General features: G+C 43.2%; 1 protein-coding gene across 1 annotated transcript in view; it reads right to left on the bottom strand.

The window, feature by feature from the left end:
- Window positions 1-26,937, bottom strand: part of AMOTL1 (angiomotin like 1) — a 154,016-nt gene extending 127,079 nt beyond the window's left edge. The window contains exons 1-4 of the mRNA XM_080816054.1: window positions 26,772-26,937; window positions 25,926-25,983; window positions 19,257-19,336; window positions 189-324 (exon numbers count right to left, since the gene is read on the bottom strand). Coding sequence (XP_080672180.1) covers window positions 189-273 — 85 coding nt within the window. The 5' untranslated portion in view covers window positions 274-324; window positions 19,257-19,336; window positions 25,926-25,983; window positions 26,772-26,937. The remainder of the gene's footprint in view (window positions 1-188; window positions 325-19,256; window positions 19,337-25,925; window positions 25,984-26,771) is intronic.
- Window positions 26,938-27,599: the final 662 nt, after the last annotated feature.

Raw genomic sequence — 27,599 nt, 5'->3', positions numbered from 1 at the left:
GGTAAGGAAGAAATGTAGGATCTGAACACAGATCTGCCTGACTCCCAAGTCTGCTCCTCTCCCGTCCACCTGGCTGCTTTTGAAAAGACAAACAGCACGGGGCACATACTGAGCACAGCTGGGATGACACAGAGTGTGTAGGAGTTGAGGAGTACCACGTGTATCAGGGACATCAAAAGCAGCCATACCCCCTCTGGTGTTGGCAAAGTGATGAATTCCAGCATGAGACAACCAGGTTCCTTCCTCCAGGGGCCATGTTTCACTGAGGTCCATGCTTCCAGGGGACCCTCCTGTCTGTGGAGCTCTCGGATCGAATGGAATCTCCTGAAGGAGATAATAAGCACAAAAACGGGAGATGAATTACCACTGATGCTCTCCTGGGAAGAAGAAGCTTTCTGGGAGGAAAGTCGTCATTTCTGGTTCCTTATGTTTCTTAAACATGCAGAGATTGCTGTCAAGATTTGGGCATGGTCTGAGTTGGAGATGTTCCAAGGAGGCTGGTTGACTCCACAAATCATGGTTTCCCTCCCCCTTCAGTTAACAGATATTTGTTGATCAAACACCACATGCCAGGCTTTGAGCAAAGAACTTAGTGTGTTGAGCTCTGCATGGTTTACAGACTTCTAGAATTTTAGGATAGGCTACAGTAGAATCTCAAGTTCATAAAAAATAACTTTTTTTGATATGGTATATATTTCCATATATGTCTAAAGCAGAGATTGGAAAATTTTGGACTAGAAACCTGGAAGGAACTCCTAAGGCATTGGAATTATGAGTGCTTTTTATTTTCTTTGGAATTTTCCTCATTTTCCACAATAAACATGCATTACTCTTACCGTCTGAAACAGGTATACAATAAATACTATTCGAAAGAACAATACCAGGACCAAGAAGGACCACGGAGGCTGATTTTCTAGCTCCCCCTAGAACACCATGATGGAAAGTCGAGGGCTCTTGGATTTCATAAGAAGATCTCTTCACCGGCTGCCTCAGAGAAATCCAGCCTGGGGAATATCGACCTATATCTGGGAAGATTACAGCTCATGGCCAATCTCTGACTTACATTTCAAAGAGATTTTCATAAAGCTCTGCATGCAGCAGGTCCTCAGCTGCATAACTGAAAATGATGGATTGACTTAATCTAGGAATGCAGCAGGTGGGATCTTTACCACATCAGAAGTCCTGTCACCCTAATTAGGATAGGCACCAATGATCATTTGTTGTAATCAGACCAGCTGGCTTGATCTGGTCTCTAGAACACTGTCGGAAATTGCCTGTAGGTTCCCACACTGCCGGAATGACTGCGGACATTGCCTTGTATGCCTTTTGGTTGTCTGCCTAGAGAGATCTGGTACTCTTAGAAATTGCAACGAAGACCCAAAAATCGCTCAGAAAACACCAGGAGGTACCTAAATTGGGTACTGGTTCTAATAGGGATTTGATTTCCATCCAAGCACCCAAAAGTTTTAAAAGGGAATCCTAGACCAGAGGGGATATAGCACAATGCCAGAGTAAAAACATTGGATTTATCAATAAATCCGGATTTCAGCCCCCTGGCTTGGGAACTACTGGGTGACTGGGCAAACCACTTACTCTCTCTGGCTTCATTTCCTCAATGTAAATGAAGGAATTAGGACCAGATGTTGTCAAAGGCTTGCTCAGCCTTCCAAGACTTGCAGCCTATAATAATATGCTTTACATACAAAGGCAACCCATCCACCCACATCCACGGGTGGAGAAAGCTGTGATATTTATCCATTAGCAAACTGAGACATCAGCTTGAACACGTGAGAGGTGGCTGATCAAGGCTAGAGATAATCTGCGATCGGGACAAGACATGCTCTCTGTGCAAGACTGAAGACATGTCTGGAATGGAAATCCAGTCCTGAGCCATGATCATGCTGACATCACCATTTAATCAAACGACCTAAGTATTCAACATCTTGTATCTTAGCGTTATTGACAGTAATACTACATCCTTAAAAAGCAACATTGATTTCCAGTAGACTGGTCATTCAGAACCATTTCATTACTCCTTGCAGTATCTTTGAGAAGTGAGTTGGAGATTCTAATAGCTTTCTGTGACAAAAAAATAGAGCCGTACTGATGAATTAAATAGTGGTTTTCCCCATCCTTCTTGGCCCAGGGGCCTAGGCATTCCCTGGTCCCCAGGAGCCAGATTTGTAAGACGATCTCTTCTGGATGTGTGAGGCTAGATTCTGAAAAATATGAACTATGTAGGTTCCTATTGTTTCATTAACTTCAACCTAAAAACCCTGCTGGTTTCTCTGATGCTTGAATTTCACACCCCAGCTTGGGAAAGCCACACACAAAATGTGAAATGAAATTACATCAAACATAAGCATTTCGAGGAAGACTTTGATCAACCACATCTGTTACTGGCATTCTAACATCACTGCTTCCATCACAGGGAGCCCCAGAGTTGTTCGTGAATGTATGGAGCCTGGAAAACATTTTCCAGGCCATCTAGAAAGTGTTGAACCTCTATCTAAGACTAAACTCTCTCAAAGACTAAGTCCATGAAGAAGAAACTAAAAAGACAAAATGGGGTGAGCAAATACTTTCTCTATAGGATAAAGTGGGGTGGTGCGAGTGGGAAAGCTTGTTGAAATCCTAGAGTTGTAGGATTTGAGAAGCACTTTTTCAAAGAACCATCTGTATTCCCATGTTCACAGAAGCATTATTTCCAATATCCAACATATGGAAACAGTGTGCGTTATTAACGAATAAATGAATTCATATTTTTCTAGATTATCATGTTTTCTAAGATGTATTGTTTGTTTTTTTGTTTTTGTTTGTTTTGTTTTTGTTTTTAAAGATTTTTATTTATTTATTTGACAGAGAGAGAAATCACAAGTAGGCAGAGAGGCAGGCAGAGAGAGAGGGGGAAGCAGGCTCCCCGCTGAGCAGAGAGCCGGATGCGGGGCTCGATCCCAGAACCCTGACTAAGATCATGACCTGAGCTGAAGGCAGAGGCTTAACCCACTGAGCCACCCACGCACCCCTCTAAGATGTATTTATCTGAGAGAGAGTGCAGGAGGGAGGGACGAGAGAGAGGGAGAGAGAAACTCTAGCAGACTTCGGCGCTGAGAACAGAGACCGACACGGGGCTCAATACCAGGACCCTAAGATCATGACCTGAACTGAAAGGAGAGTCAGATGCTTAACCCAGGTGCCCCTGGATTAATATGTTTTGTTTACACACACACACACACACACACACACACACACATACACAGAGTAGATCTGGAGGGCATTATGCTAAGTGTAATAAGCCAGAAAGAGACATTCTGCATGATATCATTTATATGTGGAATCCAAAAAGAAAAAAAAGTAGAACTCCTAGAAAAAGAGAAGAGAAAAGTGGTTGCCAGAGGCAGGGAGGTGGAGAAAATAGGGAGAGGTTGGTAAAAGGGTGCAGACTTCCAGCTGTAAGATGAGTAAGTTCGGGAGGTCTAATGCACAGCAATGAGAAAGAAAGGTAAATATGTGAGGTGATGGATAAGCTACCCCCATAGGAAGAATCATTTTACAAGCTACACATGAATCTCCAGTGTATACTTTAAATATCTTACAATATTATTTGTCAATTAAACATCAATAAATCTGAAAAAATACATAGAAAAATAAATATTTATTTTATAAATAAATAATAAATTTTTATAATAGATTTTATTTATAAATAAATTTAAAAATAAAGAGAAAAAATAAAGAGAAGAACTAAACCACCTGCATTGTGGGACCCTGGGGTCTATGGAACACCAGGATACTGTGATTACATAACTGATCTTTCATGAATATCGGTTGATTGAACAGATGTGTAAATGACAGTGATCGGTGTATGCAAGGACCCTCGTCGGGTATCAGATACTATTAAGCAGGTAAAGGAGATCTCCCCCTCCTCCATGAGTGGTGTGGGGCCCAGTGGACCTTTGGACCCTAGGAGGTTAGTGCTCTGACTCCCCGATGGCCTTAAATGCACATGACCTCCTCTCTTTTCCAAGCCACCTCTGGGGCAAGACATCCCCCTAGCCGCCTGAGCCAGAAACAGGCCATCCCTGATAGACAGATCACGTCACCCCCCGGATCAGTCACCACACTTTATCCATCCTAACTCTCAGATGTCTCAAGAAGACATTTGCTGGGCGCCTGGGTGGCTTAGATGGTTAAGTGTCTACCTTTGGCTCAAGTCATGATCCCGGGGTCCTGGGATCGAGCCCACATCTGGCTCCCTGCTCAGCAGGGGAGCCTTCTTCTCCCTTTCCCTCTACCTGCTACTCCACCAGCTGGTGCTCTCTCTCTCTCTGTGTCAGATAAATAAATAAATATTATATATATATATAAAAGAGTTTGTTCCTCCTGCCACCTTGCTGGCTACAGATTGTCCTTTCCGTCTCAGAGTTGCTGTGCTCCCCGCAGACTTCCCCGTGCTTGCCTGCTTCCAGCATGTATCACGTGCTGTACTGTATTTGTCTGTACCGTCATGGTCTGTTAATACAGAGAGTTGAGTCCACAGCTCATGTACCCGAGAGCAGAGACCCTGCTCATCTGAATCCCCAGCAGTGGGAAGAGTGGCTGTCCCAAGGCAGGCGCTCAGTCTCTGTTGGTCGAGCTGATCTCTGGGTCACACCTTCCTTTGGCAAGTGTTGTCCGCAACCCCACCCACCTCCTCTGCTTCTTTGGCAATTTCTCCACGTAAAAACCACACCTTCTTTGCCTCTGCTTCCTGGCCCCATTCCGACCTTCTCATCCAGTCTAACTCGCTGAGATTCTCCCACTCACTCTCCTACTTGAGGCTGCATTCTTGCTCCTCCGCCCAGTGCGCCATCAGAGCCCCTGCCGGTCATACACCTGCCTCCCTCCCCATGCTTGGGCTGAAACCACACTTCTGATTATCTGCAGGAGACCTGCCTTCTTAATGCAGCCGAATCACACCCAAGACCTCTAACCAGCATCTCTAGGGGCATGGCTGGCAGTGGGGCTGGATTTGGAAATACAAATTCAGAAGAACCCAGCCATACCTCGACTCTGCCTTCACTGCTATAGCACAGCTCCAGCTGCAGAGAAGGAATAAATGACATAGAAGTGCCGTATGTGGGGAATCACATAGCACACTGCATCTTCCAGATAGCCCAGCAACCGGGGGCTGTAAGGAGTATGGATGCCCTAGCAGCAAGCAAGTCTGCTGATGACTTACGCTACCAATCAAGATATACATAACTATACTATAAATCGATATATAGACATACATGTTAATATAGGTATACAAAATTAGTTCATTTATTCATTTGATATGTATTTACTTGGTATCCCCTATGTTCTAGTCACTGTGCTAAATGCTTGGGATAGAGCAGGGTAGATAGCTTTCTTTCTTCAAGGAACTTTTGACCGTGTCAGGGAGATAAATACCTGGCCATATCATTAGAGAATAAAGTAAAAAGCACAAATACTACCTGTAGGAAGGATCGTCCTTTCTCTCTAGGCAGCCCATTATATTTGTGAATGCTTTTGTCAAGCACTTCATTTTTAAATTCTTAAAATATTAATATTCGCCAACAATCCTCAATACTGCTGAGCTGTTTTAGGACTCCTTACTCTTTCTTCTGGTCTTCAAAATCTGCTTTAAAAAGAGACACTCTTCCAGGAATGTCAAGATTTTACCCCTGTTCTGACGCTCTCCCAACTCTTGCAGATCTGGATCTTGTTCTTCAACAAGTCAGGGATCAGAAGGAGCCTTCCATCTTGGTTATGAGTAGAAGGCGTAAGTCTATCTTGTCACACCCAGAAAACCAGCCAAACAACTACACTGAAGCACAAGAGAGAAGGGGTGCCATGATGGGATTTTCCTTCTCAACTGGAAATTTCTAGCTAACACCTCCGCTATCTAGGATCTAGGTGTCTTAGTCAGTTTGGGTTGCTATAACAAAGTGCCACAGATTGTGTGGCTTATAAAAACCAGAAATTTATTTCTTATAGGCCATGAGGCTGAAAACCCAAGCTTCGGGTGCCAGCATGGTCAGATTCTGGGAGGATTCCTTTTTGGTTGCAGACTGCTGACTTCTCATTGCATCTTCACATGGCAGAAGGGGCTAGAGAGCTCCAGCCTCATGACCCAATCACATCCCAAAGGCTGCACCTCCTAAGACCATCACATTCAGGATTAGGACTTCAACTTGCCAATTTGGAGGGACACAAATATTCAGTCTATTGTACTATGTCATCTATCAGAAAAATCCAATCACCAGCAACCTTATGGACCACAGTAGCCAAGAGGGCATTCTCCTCTTGGGTTCCAAGAGTTTGGCTCTGATGAGTTTCAATTTCTAAATTAGGAAGGTTCTTATCTTTCCGTCTCCAAATAAACACATTAGTGTCTACATTTGGGCTCTTAATACTCAAGAGCTGAAATTCAGCAGCACATACAAGACTCTTACGCTTGGAAAAGAAAAGAATGCTCTTAAGTATCCATTGTGTAAGAAAATACCTCTTTACATGAATAAAAGGCCATGAAGTGCTAGAGACAGAGTTTTCCTCTGTCTGAAATGTCTGAGAGTGGACACGATTCTTCTGGGATTCTCATTTCCAGGTATTCATGCTAGCTTTGTAGAATTGGAAAGTTGGAGTAACGTAAAAACCATTATTTCCAATTGGCTCATCCAACTAGGCAGGGTATTTGTGACTGTATTGTGGAATTTACTGATGTTAATATTTTAAGTACTCCAATAAATAATTTATGCTACTACTCTCTAAGGAGCTATGGCAACAAGCATATTTTTAGGAAGCCTAATGAAGTTATAAAATTATGAGGCTCTTTGCAGAACTCTTAGTGACTCAGGCTTTTCATCTCTAAAGTCAGTCCATTGAGACCAAACTCACAGGTCCCTTCTACCAGGAAACCTTCCCAGGCAGAGTTATTTCCTCCTCCTTTTGTGCTTTGCAGAACTTTCTATATTCCATTAGGACAATGTTTTTCCATGGATGATAATACTCTCTTTACAAGATAATTGCCATGTCCAGCAGGAGATGGTTTCCTTAGGACAAAGTCATGTCTTATGCCCCTTCCATTGCTACCATCCACCCAGCAGCCCCATGCCTGGCCAGACATGGGGTCAGGCAATGCTTGTTGAGTGAATGACATTGGCATACCTACAACTGGGAGATTCCAATGAGCCTGTGCCTGCAAACCCTTCACATAACTCAGGTTTCTATCAGCAATCACAACAAAAGGTTTGTCCCCATATTTTGCCATCCAGGCAGCACAATGCCCAAGTATATCCCTATGGAGTAGGAAAATCGAAAATAAATCTTTCATAAAAATTGGGTTCTCACGTAATTAGGATTTTTTCTTCACTTAGTGACCCTGGACAAACCACTTCATCCCCCTGGAGCTCAGTTTCTCTAGTGTGTGAAATAGGGTTCATAGAGTCCATTATTCTAGCTTTCACAAGGTTTTGTGAAACTCGTACATCAACTCAACAGTCACCAAACAGTACGCAAACACATAGCACTGTCATCATTCAACAAATTTGCTTAGAGATATCACCTGCTAAGCAGCATAGAATTCCAACTTGTAGTTGCCCAGCTTGGGAGGTGGCATCGTTTTTGGGAGGCAGTATATCTTTACAGTCTAAATTGGGGGTAAGAGCTAAGACTTTGGGGACAGACGTAGATCTAAATCCCAGGTCCCCCATTTCCTAGCAGTGATCAGAGAGCAAGGTATACAACTTTGTTGAGCCTGATTTTCCCCAGCCCTATTAGGGGATCGCAGCACAGGCTCTGTGGGGTTGTTGTAGGGATTAAATGAGACATATCTGCAATGTACCTACCATAGATCCTGGCTGGTAATACAACTCAATAAATGACGACAGTAGTTGGTTTTATTAAAATCATTATAAATTCCTGAAGCAGATACACTTCCAGAAGTGACTCAGTCCCATCTGCAAACTTCATTCCTGGGGGAAACAGGATGAATTGTGACGGGCCATTAGGAAGCAGTCATCTGTCCCCAAAGCCAGGCGGCTGGCTGGAACGCACTTGCAGGAAAAAGACGCGTGTAAAAAGTGCCTGAGAGTACACGTGTGAGACATCTGCTGTGTGCCGGTCCCAGAAAGGAGGGGGGACAATGAGGCAGGAAGGAGCAAGTGAGGCAGAGATGCAGAGAAAGGGTCCATAAGGACTCGCCCAGGCAGAGCCATAAACAATGCCACCTGGATGTGGGATACTGGGAAACCATAGGAGAGGATTAACTGGTTATATTTGAGAGCAGGAATTGGGTTGCAGTCTATAAGACAGGGACAAAAAGCCAGAATAAGACAGATTACCACAGCTCTGATGATGAACCAAACTGCCACAGCTCTGAGAACCGGGTATTAAAGGGGGCCCCACTGCAAAGGTATGTCTTTCATACACAGATCTTTACACGCCTGTGCAAGGGGGAAATGTCAGAGTCACCATCTTTTTATTTTTATTTTTTTAAAAGATTTTGTTTATTTATTTGACAGAGAGAGAGAGACAGAGAGAGAGAGAGCACAAGCAGGGAGAGCAGCAGGCTTGTCAGAGAGCCTAACGTGGGACTCTATCCTAGGACCTTGGGATCATGACCTGAGCCAAAGGACAACACTTAACTGCCTGAGCCATCCAGCTGCCCCTTGGAGTCACCATCTAATCCAACTGTCTGTGAGAAAGAAAATATGAGCCACGTGTATAATTGAAAACTTTTTTCTAATAGCCACATTTAAAACAAAGTAATTAAGGCAGGTAAAATTAATTTTAATATTTAATCCACTATGTTCAAAATAGTATTTCAAGAAGTAACCTACTGGGATGCCTGGGTGGCTCAGTCGGTTGAGCGTCTGCCTTTGGCTCAGGTAATGATCTGCGGGTCCTGGAATCGAGCCCTGCGTCAGGCTCCCTCCTCAGCAAGGAGCCTGCCTCTCCTTCTCTCACCCGCTCAAGCTCTCTCTCGCTATCTCTGTTCTTCTCTCTCAAATAAATAAATAAATAAATAAAATCTTCCAAAAAAAAAGAACAAAACTACCATGTCATACATATAACAAAGTACTAATGGCAACATTGGATTTCTTTTTTTCATACCAAGGCTTCAAACTTGGCACAAGCCACCCCTGGAGGGCTCTGCCTCCCCCTAGGGCACAGACCTAATTCCAAGGGAAAATAAATTACATTCTCCTGAATTCCTGGGCTGTTAAGACCTTTTTTTTTTTTTAAAGATTTTATTTATTTATTTATTTGACAGACAGAGATCACAAGTAGGCAGAGAGGCAGGCAGAGAAAGAGGGGGAAGCAGGCTCCCCGCTGAGCAGAGAGCCCGATGTGGGGCTCTATCCCAGGACCCTGGGACCATGACCCGAGCCGAAGGCAGAGGCTTTAACCCATTGAGCCACCCAGGTGCCCCCTGTTAAGACCTTTTAAAAGCCCAAATAAGTAGAGCTAAAAAAAGATCTTTAGGGATATTCAGAGTGCAAAGGCCACCGACCCATTCCTGACCTTGCCCCTGAGCACCTTGGCTTGAATTGAGGCAGCTCCGTCCTCCGATCCAGCCTTCACGGAGCACTCACTCAGTGCTTGGCCTGTACAGGGGAATCGTGATCCATGTTCTCTGCACTCTCCCACTCTAAGGGAAACTCTCACGCACTCACTTTTCCTCGCCATGCCCTCTCTGGCTCTGGTGAGCAGGGGTGGGCGGGCACACGACTCCATGAGCCATTCCATCCTTCTCTGTGGTCATCTGGTGTGAAAAAGGCTGCCCAACCAGGGACAGACCATTGCAGGCGAGCTGGGTCAGCTCCTCCGTCAGGAACACAGAGGCAGAATCAGCCAAGGGACAGGGAGAAGCAGCCGAGGAAGACGCACGTAAGCCGCGGAGGTACAGCAATATTGGGTTTCCAGTCAATCCTTAGGCTTCTTCAATTTCCTCTTTGATCTGTTTCCCAGATTCGGCTTCCAAAAGCCATTTCATTTTAACAAAGCAATTCTCCAGATGAAAGTATTTTGTAAGTCTCCTATGGGAGGGTCTCCAAGGAACCCTGGCTCCGGGAGCTCTCTTGGAACCTTCCAGAACCAACCACATTCTGGGTTCCTAAGGCACAGCTGTTGTGGGTTTTTTGTTTTGTTTTGCTTTGTTTTTGAGTTTCCATGAGATTCTTGTATCTTTTATGGTCATAATGATTTTAAAAGAATCTCTTACGTGTCAAGAAAGCCTGAAGGAGTCTAAACCTTGCAACAAAAGGCCTACCACAGAGATGGATGCTTCACACACATTTAAGCGAAGCTCTTTTCCACCACTCCCCTCCACACTTGTCTGCACTTGGTCTCATGCCAACACTTAGCCTGACAGAGAAGTGATGGATTACTTTGGGTTGCATTCCCAAGTAATTATATTCTGAAAAAGACCTCATCATGGTGGCCTTCTGGGGACGCTTTGAGGCCTCATATCATCTACAGCAATGGTTCTCAACTGTGACCGAGTATCAGCACCACCTGGGGGTCCTTTTAAAATATGTTGATGCCCAGGCTCTCTCCCAGAGTTATGAAAACAGAACCTCTGGGGGCAGGTCCCTAAACATCTGTACTTTTTAAAAATTCCCCAGGTCATTCTTATGTGGAGCTCTGCTTGAGAAATACTCATACACAGAATATGCCCTTATTCAGGCTTGGGTTTCTGGCAGAGAAAATCATATACTGTTCTTACTTATGGAAGAAATGCAGATTTTTTCAAGGATGCATAAAAAGTAAGGAATGATGCAAAAGTAAGTGAAAAGTAAATCTCACTCATCAGTAGACTCCCCAATAGTTCCACTCCCTAGAGGTAATTATTACAGGATCTGGTGTGCCCCACCAAAAGTTATCTGTGCCTATGCAAATACCTACTTTGTGTGTGTGTGTGTGTGTGTGTGTGTGTGTACATATATATAAGTATGTGTGTATACATATATTTTTATGAATATGTTAATATACATACATACTCACTTGCAAGCATACACAAATACACACGTCTTTTCTTATTGTGGCTGCCTTTTTCCTCTATTAACCTATCTTGCTTATTAACACAGAAACTGTTGATAAGGAAAAATAATGACAGGATTTGAGAGGGTACCTACTTTCCGTAATACAACAAATTATAAAGCTAAAGTAACTAAAACACCGTGATTTTGTTGGTGGAGTAAATTATTTATTTGCATAGATTAAGAAGTTTCAAAAATAATCAATGAAATTGATTTGGCACATGGGAAAATCTGTATTTCAAGTCAGTGGGGAAAAGATAAACTATTCAATAAAGAGTATGGGGTTAATTGGCCATTTTTTAAGGTGGACTCCTATTTCACAGGATGTATAAATTCAAGATCAAAATAAAATAAAAGATCTAAACAATAAAAGCAAATCCCTAAGCATATTAGGAGAAATAATTTTATCCTAGAGTGGGAAAACTTTGCTAATGTATGAAATCTAGAAGTCATAAAATAAAGGATAGACAGATTGCACTCCATAAAATCAAAACTTCTCTAAAAAGAAAGACACAAAAAAGAAAAGTACAATAAAAACAAGTGAAGGAAGACAATATTTACCGCATGTATAAAAAGATTAATATCCAGACTATAAAAGAGTTTCACACAGCAAAAGAAAATGACAATCAACAGAGACAGGCAAAGCTATAAACTGACGATTAACAGGGAAACAGACATGAACTATAAACATATAAAAACACATTCAACCTCAGAATGCAGATTAAAACAATGCTGACTTTTTTCACTCATCACATTGTCCAAGTGCTCTAAAGCATTCGTTAATCTCAAGAGATGGTGACTTTTTGAAGAAATAGGTATGCTCCCATTTTGGTAGAAGAATAAATGGAGAGATCTTTTGAAACAGCAATTTGGCATATTCTGTCATGAAAGTTCATGTGTCCTTCGATCCAGCAGTTTCACTTCTGAGTATCTATCCTACAGAACACAGGTGTAAACAAGTGAACCCTGCAATCTATATAATGCAGCATTCCTAGTAAGGAAAGAAAAAGAGAAACACTATAATGTCTCTCAATAAAGAGTTAAATGAAATAAGATGTAGCTACACTGTAAATCCTAAGCAACCATTTAAACAAATAAGGTGACTCTGATAGTCGATATGAAAAGTCATGATGATTATGTCAACTGTAGACAGCCAGGTGCAAAACCATTTGTAAAGAGGATCCAATTTCTGTAAGAAGGAAACACACACACACACACACACACACACTTGCACACACATGCACACTTCTAATCACATAAAGAGCTGGAAGGAACAGTAAACTTTTCATAGAGATTATTTCTAGGGAAAGACAAAAGAACGATTTCAGGCTTGGGAGGGTATGATGAGGCTTTGAAGGAGACGTTCATTTAATGTATATATGTTTTATGTCTTTTATATTTTTTACGATGCACGTAAATTTTGTAATTCTTTCGTAATAAAAAGAAGCAAGTTCTCTCATTTTTAACGTGTGCCCCTTAAATTGGGGGCTTATTATCCCTTCTTAAGTTTATTGGCCATTTGCATTTCTTTTCTTCTGATCAGCATGTTCAGGTACTTGGTCCATGTTTACTTTTTTTCTTATTTGATATACTATTTAAATTTTAGGAAATTTGTACTTAGGAAACAATATTCTACTATGTTACATAGGTACTGCAAATAACTTTTCTGTCTGCCATTTGAATTTTGATCTCATTTATATGGTTTTCATCTATACGTTGCACATTTTCTGTATTTAAATATACCAGTCTTTTTCTGTATAGTGTTTGGGTTTGGTACCATTCTTCAACACAAGCCCGACACCTTATACAAAAAATTATCTTAAAACAGATTATGGCCTTAAATGTAAAACTATAAAGCTTCAGAAAAAGATAGGATAAAATGTTTGAGGACTAGGAGCAGGCAAAATTTCTTATACTTTGCACTAAAAGAATAATCCACAAAAGGAAAAATTAATAAGTTGGCTTTCATCAAAGTTAAAAACTTTTGCTCTATGAAAAATCCTATTTACAGAGAGGGAGGAAATATTTGTAAACTGCACATCTGAAAAAGGACATGTCTCTAGAATATATAAAGAACTCACAAAACTCAACAGTGAAAAAACAATCCAATTAGAAAATGAACATAAAACATTAATAAACATTTCACTGAAGAAGATACACAGATGGCAATTAAGCACATGAAAAGATGTTCAACACCATTACCCATTCGAGAATGCAAATTAAAATGACAATGAGATATCATTACCGACCTATCAGAGTAGCTTAAACATAGTGTTAACACCAAATGCTGATGAAGATGCAGAAAAACTCCGGTGGTAATGCAAGAGGCTATGGTCACTCTAGAAAACAATTTGGCAGTTCATTTTCAAACTAGAAATGGACTTACCCATAAGACCCGGGTACTACACTCTCAGGCTTTTATCCCAGAGAAATGACAATTTACATTCAGGCAGAAACTTGCACATAGATGCTCATATCAGCTTTATATGTAATGGCCCTAAGCTGGAAACAACCCTAAAGTCCTCCGGTGGGTGAATGATTACACAAACCGTGGTACATCTGTACTGTAGAATATGACTCAGCAATAAAAAAGAGCCAGTTATTGATGTAACAACCTGGATGGATCTCAGAGACGTTATGCGGAGTGGAAACAGTCAATCTTACGCATGTAAACACTGCATGATTCTGGGGGGCCTGGGGGGCTCAGTCGGCTAAGCAGCAGCCTTCAGCTCAGGTCATGGGATAAAGCATTCCTTTTTCTGCTCAGCGGGGAGCCTGATCCTCCCTCTCCCTTTGCCCCTCCCCCACTCCTGCTCACACTCTCTCTCAAATAAATAAAAAATCTTTAAATACTGCATGATTCTGTTTATGTAATGCTCCTGAAATAAAATTGCAGAGATGGACAACAGATTAAGGGCTTCAAAGGACTAGGGGTGGGAGGTGGATTCAAAGGAGTTGTAAGAAGAGAGCCTTGTGGTGACGGTACGGTTTTGTATCTCGACTGTTGTAGTAGTTAATGAAATTAACATGACAAAAATTACATGTAATTATATACATGCACACAAATGAGTACATGCATAGCTGATAAAAACCTATGATAAGATCTAATTGGTAAAGTCTCTGTACTATGCTGATGTCAGTTACCTAGTTTTGACATTATGCTACAGTTATACAAAACATTAACATTGAGGGAGGCTGGCCCAAGCAGGCACACACTCATGAATCTATAAATATTTCATAAGACAAGTTTTTAAAAAAACACACAATTCAGCTATTCTTTAACAGAATGTTTGCATTATTCTTTGTTTAAAAAATCCACATGACTGGACTAACCATAAATTTCATGAGACAAGTCTGCCTAACATAAGCACATAGATTAAAGTTTTAGTAACTCTTATTCACCAAGTATAAATAAAGCACGAGAACTTAACACTCAGATTTTGCTCTTAAAAATCATGTTATCCAACACCCTGACTATCCTACCAAAGTGGTGGCATCTAGAAACAGTAACCTTAAGATTTCTGGAGTATGCGGGGTTCAGGATCCCAGCATAAGTCACCCAGTTTCAATTTGTCCTTAAATAGAATTTTAAAAATAATAACAGTTAAAATGTACCGAGCACTGTGAGCACTGAACGACTCAACTGCGCATTACACAGCAGAAGGTATGAAGAGGACTCACAAGAAATGAGAAAATACGGTCTTCGTTCCTACTGCACACTTAAAGGAGAAAAAAATGCATACTTATGCTTTTTAAGTCCTTGGAAGTTTATCTGGGGGACGATAAGAAAAAAATGGTCAGGGCACCTGGGTGGCTCAGTCTGTTAAGTGTTCGCCTTCGGGTCAGGACATGATCTCAGGGTCCTGGGATCAAGGCCTGTGGTGGGCTCCATGCTCAGTAGGAAGTCTGCTTGTCCCTCTGACTGTCCCCCACTTGTTCTCTCTCTTTCTCTCTCTCTCAAATAGATAAAGAAATTTTTTTAAAAACCAAGAAAAATGATGGTAGAGTATTCCAAATATAGATATTCAGTCTGATTTGAGTATTTATTGAATACTTACCCTGGGCACCTGTTGTGTGACTGATGGACCGAAGTGCAGGGCTTACCAAGGAGGCCGTGGCTTTGGAACTTGTCACAACAATGCCACCTGTGTGACTCCAATGCTTTCACTCCTATTACCGTTAACTGCCGCACATTCAGCACGTCTTTAGGTTTCTACAGACATCATCGCATTTAATCTTCACGAGAATGTTGTGAGATGGCATTATTATCCAGATTTTAAAGATGGAGAGATGGAGAATGGAGATGTCAAGATGCTTTCCCAGGTCAGAATTCAGATTGGAATCCAGGTCATCTGATAGCAAAATTCATGCTTTAACCACTCATCCATGTGTCTTCCCCAAGCCTCCTGTTTTAATTCCTTTTTGCTGGCCTTTTCTAGGGGTCTCAGTGGCTTTCCAGCAGACCTCAGGATTGGGCATTTCCTTGACTTCTCATTGTTCTGCTCTGTCCCCTTCCCCCTGCTCCCAGATCCCACACGGAGGATGAAGCGGAGCCCGAGGAGCAGGTGGTGATCTTCCAGCAGAGCTTTGGACAGTGACAGAAGCAGCTGAGAGAAACGTGTGTGCATGTGCACACGCACACGCGTGTATGCGTCTAAGAGAATTGTTTTTCACTGGTTAAGTTACAATGGTAAAACTAGTCGGCGAAGTGGTTGAGTCTCTTCCTCGGGTCTTTTTAACTAAGACATTTTCTCCTTGGTGATCTGAGGCCCGAGACTATGCACAGAGAATTCTCTGGAAAGACTCCTCTACTCCTGCACGCTCCCTTGGGGGTTCCATCCAGCCTGACTTCTGCAGAAACAAGACGGCCAGCTTGCTCCAGTTAGCTTTTGCTGTGAGACAACCACCTCTGAACTTAGATGATGGGGCTCTGTGGGTTGACCAAACTGAGCTGAGCATTTCCCAGTCAGGGTCCTTCCTATGCGGCCCTTCCCTAGTGGCTGGGTCTGGACTCCTCTGAAGGCTTCATTCCTGGAGCCTCAATTCAAATGGTTGGAAAATCTGGGACTGTTTGGGCTTCTCTTCATGTAGCCTGTCCACCTAGCTGGCTTTCTGGCAGCATGATAGTCTCCGAGGAATTAGCAGGCATGCCCCCGGGGCTGGACTCTCCCCACTTGTAAGAGCCAATTCTGTGTCTCTCTTTTCAACCCCGCATTCAGCGCTCTCCCTTTGGTAGCCTGAAATCAGCCATGGTGGGAGGGAGTACTTATACTATGAAAACTGCCAAACCCTACACATCAGGGATCCCCTCCACCCACCTCCACAAGAGCCAGGTTGCCAGCCCATGACTTTACACAATGCTGGCTTCCCCCAGAGGGAGTAAGCCAAGAACCCCCAGCAGGAAGCTGCAAAGCTTCTTAGAACCTAGCCATGGATATCCCCAATGTCACTTTCTTCTTATTTTATTGGTCCAATGATTCCCCGAGGCTAGTTGTGATTCAACAGGAGAATTATCCTCTGTGTCCCATGGAAGGGTTGCAAAGCCATCGCACAGCACAGGACCCGGCACAGAGTTGATATGCACACCAATACTGGACGAATAAATGAATGAGTAAAGCCACTTCACACACTGCACAGCACTTAATTGGGGTGTCCTTAAGTCGCCCTGAAAGGACAAAGTCTTCCGGGAAGTTCTGCTTCAGCATCAGAGAGTTTGATGATTCTGAAGTCCCCAACGAACCGAAATTGAAAATTGCTGGATACAGACCTACTTACACTCTGTCTACAGGTATTCACGGATCTGTTGGCACAAGCCCTCCCTGCTTATGTCCTCAACCGGTACTAGATGCATGACGATTGCAGAATGCTTATTTTATAGCTGTTTTTATACCACTGAGGGCTGCTTTGCCTCCCTAAGCAAACTGCAAATTCTTTTAAGAGAGTTCTCATGTATTTCTTTGCCATTCCTTTTTTCTACTGTGCCCAAAGCAGATAATTATACACACACACACATGCACAGATACCTCAAAGATACATGATACTTAGAGTTTATAAGCCTTAAAAGGAATGGAAAGCAGGAAAGGAACTAAAAATTCTTAATTGCTGGGTTTCAGAGCCTTCCCATCTAACTGTTAGATTCATCTAGCGACGTTGGCATTATTACTTCCATTCCATCTCACAGTTGAGGAAAACGAGTCTCAAGAAGGCTTACCAGTTTGGTCAAGGCCACGCTCCTCTTCCTAGAGGAGCTGGGATTCAGCTATAGACCTGCACAGTTCCCAGGCATGAGCTCGACGTATCCCTCAGGCCATCTCCCCGCTGCAATATACACCCCCCGCCTTCCCCCATTCCCTCTGCCTCCCCCCTTGAAGTATCTACAGAAGTCATAATAGTCCTGGGGCTCCTGGGTGGCTCAGTGGGTTAAAGCCTCTGCCTTCGGCTCAGGTCATGATCCCAGGGTCCTGGGATCGAGCTCCGCATCGGGCTCTCTGCTCTGCGGAGAGCCTGCTTCCTCCTCTCTCTCTGCCTGCCTCTCTGCCTACTTGTGATCTCTGTCTATCAAATAAATAAATAAAATCTTAAAAAAAAAAAAAAAGAAGTCATAACAGTCCTGATTCTCCCAAACCCCTGAGAGAGTAATAAGTGTTTCAAGTTCTGCTCTTGTACAACATGTCCTTTAAAAGCTTGGAAACACAGGAAGTGAAAAATGTCTTCTACTGAGACAGGAGTGAGCCTGACAGGAGGGAGGTCAAGCTAAGAGGCCACCATGATAACTCAGGGGAAGGGTGTTGGTGGGTCAGACCAAGGGAGTGGTAGTGAGCGGGATGTGAACATTTTCGAGGGATGGTAAGGAGGCAGAATCACCAGATTAGGGATGGACTGGACTCTGCACGTGCTGACTGACCATGGCAGAATCATGCCGGCTGCACTGGAAAGGGGAGGAGAGATGGAAAGCCTAGAGGAGAGGCCTCCATGTTCCTGGAAGGAGGTGATCCTGGCTTGAATGAGGAAAACAGCCATGGAGTGGAGAATGGATGGCTTTGAGAGGCAACCTGGAGGCAGAACCTGCCGGATGTGTTGGCAAACCAGATGTAGGAATGTGAGGATGAAGGATAGGTCCAAGATGAAGTTCAGAAATCTGTCATGGAAAACCAGGAGCTTTTTGCTGAGCTGGGGGACACAGAAAGGGGATCAGATTTCAGGTCAGGATGAATTCTGGACATGCCAAGTTTGAGGCGAACCTGTAAGCCAGAGCTGACAGCCAGTAGGCAATTGCATTCAAAACAAAACAAGCATCTCATCGAAATGAGGTTCTTCGCTCTTTTCAAAGGTTAGAGATGAACGCCCCCACACCCTGCGTGGCAGGGTTCTGTGTCAAGGAGTAAAAGGGCTCCGTGATTCTCAATGTTTTCACTCCATGGTGGTTCAGCTCTCTCTCCAAAAGCCACCTATCACCCCGCAGTTGCCTCTGTCATAACCAAGATGTCTTTATTGAGACTTCCAGAGCCAATAAGAGCTGTGTGATTCAATCAGTGACAAAGCCTGTTACAACTCATCGAAAGCGTAGCAGGGAGCTTCCAGTAAGTCCCTAGGACCACAGGTCTACCCGCACATGCGTACCCCAACGCTCATGCTCCCTTCCTGCGAATTCCTAGGGCCGGGCGCTGAGACGCATTCCTACCCTTCTGCCACACAGCAGCTCAGCCATTGTTTACACAAGGTCCCTGCATGTTACAACAGGGAGCGGGGGCCCTTTGTTTCCTGCTGTACTCCAGCAAAGGAAGGCTCTCCAGAGAGCTGTTGCTTTTCTGCACATCAGCTTTTATCACGGGATCCTCCTGGGGGGGGGGGGGGCACAAAGCCAAACACAAAGCCAGTTGTCAGGACGGACGGCCCCAGCCCAGAGGAGACCGCTCATCGCCGCTTCACCCCCATGCTGGTTATACAACAGGAACCTGAAACCAAGCCCAGATTCGATTTCCATGCCCCCTGGTGAGAACCAGCCCCTGCAGCTCGGAGCTGAGTGGGGGTTCTGCTGGCCCAGCTCAGAGTCTACCGGCCCACAGGGTGGACACCAGTTGGCGGGGACCCAGCCCTCCTCCTCAGCCAGCGTGTCCCTCGACCTGCCTCCCATTCTACCCAGAGATGCCCTGCAAAATCCCCCTCAAAGCAAGCTTCTCCAGATGGAAACCCACAAAAGCAGAACTTCCTTACCTGGGAGAAGGTCCTCGGTGACCACGAGGAGAAAAAAACACCACGTTCTAACAGAAGGGACAGGGACTTACAGGGCCAATCTGTTGGTTTTAAAAGAAGAAAGGTGACTTCATCCCCTGGTGCCGTGGAGTTTAAAAGAGCAATGAGTGCTCCCTAGCTGAGCCAACTCTGTCTCATCGGTGATGACTCCATCCAAATTATGCAGCCACTGCCCAGACATGCTCAGCCTTCGGAAGGTAAATTGCTGGAATCCGACCAGCCCTGTTGTTTTCAAAGAGCTTCCGAAAGTCCTGAACACCAATCACTTTAACTGGCACCAGAGATAGGGAAACGAGCACTTATTTTCCCCGAGTCGTATCATTACCTCCCGAGAATCCAACTGTCTGAAAAATAGCGTTTTAGGGAAGGAAAACAGATATTTAAACTTCTGAGAGGTCAAAATTCTTGGGGAAGGAGAAGAGACAAAGGACGGAGAAGAAACATGGAGAATTCAGCCAGGAGGAGGGGCGGCAGTGAGCTGCTGGGACGATCACTTTGCCAAGAGGTTTTCAGAGCTGGTGGATTTGCAAGCACGTAAAGGTGACAAAGAGGTGACGGTCTGGACGTGGCAGAGGGGAAAGTATGCAGTTAAGCCACGGGATGAGTCACTGTATGGAAAGAAAGCGTGGCAGGCTTTCTAATGAAGGCAACCAATTTTTATTTACTTTTTACTGAGTATAGTGCCGCTCAAGCAATTTGGGGTCCATTGTGACAGCTCAAAACATGCCCACATTCCACCAAGAATGTTGGGGAAAACCGACGTTTAAGGAAGGAATTTTCTCTTTTGTGTGCTAGGTGAGGCCGGAGCAATCACATTTGTAACATGGGATTCAAGGTCATGTCAAGTGACTGAGTAGGCCAGCCACCTCTCCTTGACGCCGTATCCCCAAGCTAAACTTTGGGCAGAACTTCTGGCCCAAGGAAGGAATGATAATCAGTGTGACCTGTGCTAGAAGTGGGGCAGAGGGTCGAGCTTAGCAGCCCTACTACACTTTCTCTCTCGCCTCAACTTCAGGAGAGTATAAGGTGACTTGGGGTCACTAGGCATGTGTCCAATATCTTGCTGAGCTATTTTGAGGCTTTGAGGATCTTCTCGTGTTAAGTTTCACTCCCGAGAGGGTAAAACAAGAAAAAAAATCTCTCCTGTTTAGATAGAGGTATTCAGATCCAATTTTAGCAAGAGGTTCTTGAACTGAGAGATTGAAGAAATGTCAACAAGGCTCATAAAAGGAATTGGCAAGTCTTCTAGTCGGAGTGTCAATAATGACATATAGTTTTTATGGTGTTTCCAAAATTAGTTGTAGATATTGATACATGCCCCCAAATACTTCAGAAGAAGAGCAGATTTTAGCAACGGTAAGATCAAAAAGGGGCAGGAGACACTCAGTTCCTCATAGTATCTTCAAAGCCTTACACAGAGAATAGCACACAGTAGGTGCTCAGCAGCTAGAGAGTAAATGGTATCAGACAATCCCTCTCTGCTCCAGATTTCTAGAACAGATCCCTTGAGAACTCTTTAAAGTCACCGACTACAGAGAGCAGGAGCCCGTGGGTCTTAGGAAATGCCTCAGCCCCTGGGTTCACTGCCAAAGTTAGAATAGAGCAAAGAAAGCCAATTTCTGGACCCAGTAGCCTCCTTAGTCTGTTCTCCTAGACATCAGCTAGATTCTAGTGTCTTTTTCCAGGGCCAGGACTCCAACAGGTGATCCGCCAACTGGCCTCAATTGTCTTTTGTTCTCAACATTCTATCATAAAATTTCCAAACAAGGTTCCTTCGGCTGACCTTTCACTACATTGCTTTCTCATATATTGATTCTCTAACCATCCAGCAGCTCATATAATTTTTATGGTGTTTCCAAAGTAAGTTGTAGATATAGATACATGCCCCCGAGTAGTTCAATATTATTCACAAAAATTCACTGTCTTTACAATGCCAATACTTCCTTACAATTTCTTTTCAGATAAAATTCATTTATGATGAAATGAAAAACATCACCGGCATACCATTTGATGAGTTCCTATAAATACATATACCTGTGCGATTCAAACCCCTGTCAAGGTACAGAACATAATCATCACCCTAGAAATTTTCCCCATGTCCATCCCCAGCAAACTCCTGGTTCAGCATTCCTAGAGGGAATGAATCTTATTTTTTTCACCATAGATCAATTTCGCTTATTCTAGTGCTTCATATAAATAGAATCATAAAATTGATATTCCTTTGTGGAAATTTTTGTGCTGTCAGGAGGTTTTTAGGATTCATGCCTCCATTTTGTCGCTTGTATCAGTAGTTGGTTTCTTTTCATGGATGAGTGGTTCTTTCCTGTATGAATAGGCCACAGTTTGTTTATTCAGTCTTCTGTTGATGGACACCTGATCTTCCAGTCCAGGGCTATGATGAATAAAGCTAATAGGAACCTTTTCAGACATATCCTTTAGTGGACATTTGTTTTTGTAACCCTTGGGTAGATACAAAGGAGTGGAATGGGTTGGTCTTAGTGGAGGTGTGTTATGAGAAACTACATAATTTATAAGAATTTACATCTTTTCCAATGTTCTCATTTTCCTCCCCTACCAACAATGTATGAGTTTTAGTTGCTTCGCCAAATGTTCTGACAACATTTGGTGTTGTCAGCGTAACTTTGCTGGTGAATGTCTCATGGCATTTCGCTGTGGTTCTAACTTGCATCGCCTTGATGACTACAGCCGTTGAATTTTTTTTTTTTTTTATGTACTTATAGGCCATTCATTTACCATCTTTTGTGAAGTCTCTGTTCAGATCTTTTAGCCAGTTTTAAATTGAGTTGTTGGTCATCTTGGTATGGAGGTTTAGGAGTTCTTAATATATCCAGGATACCAATTTTTTGTCAGAGACATTTCTCAAGTATTTTCTCATGCCCTCTGGCCTGCATAAGAAAGACATTTTCTTAAGGATGCGTCTTCTGATGAACAGGGACTCCATTTTGACTGTCTTTTTTTTTTTCTTTTTTGGTTTTTGTCTTCCCCCAAGGCATGAAGATATTCTCTTATGTTTTCTTCCAGAAATTCTGTAGTTTCAGCCTTTATGTTTAGGCCCATGGTCCATTACAAATTGATTTTTGTGGGTGGTACGAGTTAGGGCCAGGTTGATTTGTTTCCATGTGAATATGGAGTTATGTCAATACCATTTGTTGAAAGCCTTTCCTTTCCCAATCAGGTTGCTTTGAAAATTTGGTATATTTCTGTCTGGGCTCTTTATTCAGTCTTACCAATCTGTTGATCCTTGTGTCAGCACCACACTGTTTTAATGACCATAGCTTTAGGGTAAGTCTTGAAGTCAAGTGGTCAAGTAACTTTGACTTCTTTTTTCAAGACTACTTTGAATAGTCTAAGTTCTGTGCATTTCTACAGAAATTTTAGCTTCATTTTGTCAATTTTTTTTTAAAGAATTTATTTACTTATTGGACAGAGAGAGATCACAAGTAGGCAAAGAGGCAGGCAGAGAGAGAGGAGGAAGCAGGCTCCCTGTTGAGCAGAGAGCCCGATGCAGGACTCGATCCCAGGACCCTGACTGAGATCATGGCCTGAGCTGAAGGCAGAGGCTTAACCCACTGAGCCACCCAGGTGCCCAATTCTTTTCTTCAAATCAATTTTTAAAAATTTTTATTTATTTATTTCACAGAGAGAGAGAGAGACAGCGAAAGAGGGAACACAAGCAGAGGGAGTGGGGGAGGGAGAAGCAGGCCTCCCACTGCCCTGGGAGCCTGACCTGGGGGGCTCGATCCCAGGACCTTGGGATCATGACCTGAGCCAAAGGCAGATGCTTAACGACTGAGACTCCCAGGCACCCCTCGGTTTGTAAATTTTGACTAAATAGCATCATAGGATTAGGATTAGGATTATGCTGAATCCATAGATCAGTTTGCTGATTACCATTTTAACAACGGTGAGTCTTCCAAAACCATGAGCTTGGCATATCTCCCCATTTATCTACATCGATTTTTTTCACAGCATTGTTTTGTTCATTTTCTCTTTGTCATTGATTTTCACAGTTTGACTATGGTTCCCCTAAGTGCTTTTATTTTTGTTTTGTTGTTTTTTTTTTTTAATATAAATCTTTTTTTGTGTTTATTGGGGTTTTAAAGTCTGTAAATATGTCTTTTACCAAATTTATGAATTTTTCAGGGCACCTGGGTGGCTCAGTGGGTTAAGCCTCTGCCTTCGGCCCAGGTCATGATCTCAAGGTCCTGGGACCAAGCCCCGCATCAGGCTTTCTGCTCAGTGGGGAGCCTGCTTCCCCTTCTCTCTCTGTCTGCCTCTCTGTCTGCTTGTGATCTCTCTCTCTGTCAAATAAATAAAAATCTTTAAAAAAAATTTTAATGAACTTTTCACCCATTATTTATTCAAATGCTTTTTTTTTTTTAAGATTTTATTTATTTATTTGAGAGAGAGAGAGAGCATGAGAGGAGAAAGGTCAGCGGGAGAAGCAGACTCCCCGCCAAGCAGGGAGCCCGATGCGGGACTCAATCCCAGGACTCTAGGATAATGACCTGAGCTGAAGGCAGTCGCCCAACCAACTGAGCCACCCAGGTGCCCCTTATTCAAATACTTTTTGGGGTCATTCTCTCTCTTTCTGCCCCAGTTCTAGGACTCCAATTACATGTACATTAGAACTTTTGATACTGTTGCAAAGATCTATGAGTCTCTGTACATGTATTATTAAATCTCTTTCACTCAGTTTGGATCATTTTTGTTGATCTGTCTTCTAGTTCATTGACTTTTGCTTCTTTCAGCTCCCTGTGCTTTTAAAAATGTCCATTACATTTTAATTTAAAGATATTTATTTTCCAGTTTTTATACTTTCACTTGGTTCTTTTTTATAGTTTCTTTTTTTATTATGTTCAATTAACCAACATATAATACATCACTAGTTTTTGATGTGATGTGGCATACTTGAGCATAGTTCTAGCAACTTCCTTAAAGTTCTTGTCAATTAACTCCAACACTCTAGGTCATCTCAGAGTTGGTCTCCACCAATTATCTTTCCTCTTTAAAATGAGTCATGTTTTCCTGTTTTGTTGAATAATTTTGTTGAATAATTTTGGAGTGTATCCTGGTCTTTATGAGTGATATGTTGCAGAAATTCTGGATTCTATTCTGCTTTTCTGAGGAGTATTGACTTTTTATTATTTATTTTTTTTTTTAAATTCAGGCCTTTAAAGTGGTTGAACTCAAATTTTAAGACCTTATCTCCCCCTGTAACATCTAGAAGTTCAGGTCAGCTCTTTAAGCCAGAGCTGGGATTTTTAAAATCTGCCTCTTGCTTATGTGATTCAAGGATCATCCAGAGATCTAAGTAGAATTTATCTATTGAGCTAGAGGGCCTCCCTTCTGCTCAGCATATTCATAGATAGGGTCTTGTTCTTAAACTACAAGCTGTAAGTCAGGAAACTCATCCCACGTCTATCTCTTCTTCCAGTAATTTAGTCTTCTCTGGTTTCTGTAGAGTTTTGTTCTCTCCTCAGTACCTTCAACTGATTGTCATATTTTGTCCAGAGTTTATAGTTACTATCTATAAGAAGTACAGTCCAATAGGAGCTACTTGGCCATACCAGAAGGCTTCAATTACCTTTTGAGTCATTTTGTTTTTAGTTTACCCTCAACATGATAATTCATAGCTCTTTCTTGGGATACAAAGTATGTCTCATCTCAAGCACCACCTCGGACTGGTAATGTTGAAAGGGATACTGAGCTTCAGCAGAAAAGCATGATGTAATCAACAAACAATGTCTGCCTCCGACATAGGAGGGGAAGCGGAACCCCAATCTTTGTAAGTTCTAATATAGTTATTTACAAAACAATGCATGACACTTAGCAGTTAGCGCCTACTAGAACATCTCCCTGAAGTCAGAGTACTGTATTTATCTGTCTGAGGGTTAACGTTCTTCGTTCTTCGTTAGGTGTAAACTTCATGAGAACAAGAATTGTGTTTGTGAAAGTCACTCCCCTATACCCAGCGTTTGTCATGTGAGATGGCAGGCTCTCCATAAATATTTGGTGAGTGACTGAGAATCCAGCTGAATGTTTGTTTTGGTTTTACTTTTCAAAATTATACAATCAATGTGAAGAAGCAAATAGAGAACACGGGTTAGCAGAAATAAGATAAATCAAATCACCTCACTTTTCCCCTAGACATAATCATTATTACAATATTTTTTCCCACCTAGCTTTTTGTTACCCTTTAAATTTTTATTCTCAACCTTGGGTGCATATTAGAATTATCTAAGAAGATTTGAAAAGTCTGTTCATGCCATATCCCAAGCCAATTTATTCACATTCTCAGGGACTGACCTTGGCCTAAGTATTTTTTTTTTAAATTCCAGAGATGATGCCAATGTGCCGTGAAAAGACCTAAAGATGTCCCAGCCAGCTCTATCAGAGGTCTTTCAGATGTTATTTTCTGTCTCCTAGATGACAAAGTCCTTGCCTTCCAGGAGAGTTCAGAGAAGGCAGGACTTGAAGTCATTCAACATGAAACAATTAGAAATCCAAAAGACAACAAATGTATGTAATCAAGAGCCTGGCTTCAGAGAAACTGAGGCTAAGCGTGCCAGGAGCATCATGCCTGAGTGCAACCAGAGGTAGACTCACCTGTACTTCTTCCTCCTTGGCAGAGCCCTGCCAGTTACGTGGAGGGAGCCTTCTCCTTCTAGAAGGGTTTGGAGAAAGGGGCATGGTGACATGTTAGAATCATAGGGGACGCTGATTCCTCCCCTCCCTTCTTTGAAAACGTCTGCTTTGTCGGCTCCTAGGTCCCCAGGCTCCTGGCCTCTGCCCTCCCTTTTGGGAATGCTATTTTAATTCTTTACCTGACTTTAGAATTCAAGAAGACCGCCTTCAACCAGAAGCTCTTCTATAGTCATGTGCCTCCCTATCTGGTGAGCTGGGCGTTAACATCTCCCACCACCCTATTTCTCCAGCTGTCTGTCCGAGGGGAACTGGAGCACAGAGCCTAGTTTTTGACCTAAGCTTCACGCAGAAGTTCCCAGGAGATTGTGAAGTACCTATTCTTAGGCCCCACCCAAGAACAATTAACACAGAATCTCTAGGTGCCCTAGCCCTAGTATGTTTGTCAAGGCTCCCCCGGAAATTGGGACATAACTGAGGGAGGCAAATGTCAGGGAAGCAGCTTGGGGGTTCCCGTGGGTTGTGAGTGGCTTTGAAATCTTCCTTCCTACTACTCCGGAGGCAGCTTAGAGGAAAGTACCAGAAACTTATGTTAAACAGGCTAGGGTTTGACTCCCCACTGTGCCATTAACTAGCTCTGTGACGCAGACTAAGTCACTGAACGTGTCAGACCTGGAGTTTAGTTAACTGGTAGAAGCCGTGAAACGGTAGAGCCTACCGGTGAGGCTCCAGGAGACTCCGTATACAACGTATGTTTCCCTAATCAACATCGGCTCCCTTCCCTCCCTGCACCCCTCACCATCGCCCTACCTGAGCATTGCAATAGGAGCCCCGGGCAAGCTCTGGCTTGGTGTGGTGCTGTCTCCCCTTGATCTGACCGTGACTGTGACGTCAGTCTGGATTTGCAGCCCTGGTCCCTGGATCTGGCCTTCTGATCCCAGCTTCTGAACTTGATCCTGCTCTTCTTTCCTGCCTCGCAGGTTCGGGGCCCAGTTTCCATCACCTGTTTCTGTTGCTCAGCAATAAGCCCCAAAGGGATGGTTTCTAAAAGTAACTGGCCCCATGTTGCTCCAGCTGAGTTTTAGCACCGGGAGGGGGTGGGGCTAATTTTAGACTTGTCCTGGATTAACATCTGAAAAGAGGCGAGGCCAAGCAAGTCCAACCTGGCCCTGAGTATCTGGGTTGGAGTTTACAGAGAAACGTTGGGGAGATTTTGCCACAGGCTTGGTGTATCGGTATCATGCTGGGCACCTTATTTGGAAGCATCTTAAAGCATTTGCCTCAAAATCTGTTTGAATTTGTGCTTCGGGTGCTGTGCTGAGGGGAGTAACCACAATATAAACCAGGATTTTTGATATGTTAATATTTGTGCTGAGTCAGGATGGATTATTAGCTAGGTTTATCTCAGGGACAGGATCTGACAGGTGTGAGCAGGGCCCTGGGCCTGAGACACTGCAGGAAAGAGGCTCATGAAAAAATAGAAAAGATCATGGCTGTATTTGTGTTTTAGAGGAGCTGAGAGAGAAATGAGATGGAGTGGTGCAGTGATGTCCTGGCTGAGAGAAGCAAGGATGGCATGGAAGCTTCCAGAGCTGGCCTGGCCCAGAGTAGACGGTTAATGACCGCTTGCGGCCTGAG

This window comes from Martes martes (genome assembly GCF_963455335.1).
Source record: "Martes martes genome assembly, chromosome: 10".
Classification (NCBI taxonomy): Eukaryota; Metazoa; Chordata; class Mammalia; order Carnivora; family Mustelidae; genus Martes; species Martes martes.
The sequence above is the reverse complement of the archived record's forward strand: the minus strand, read 5'-3'. Positions and strand labels throughout refer to the sequence as shown.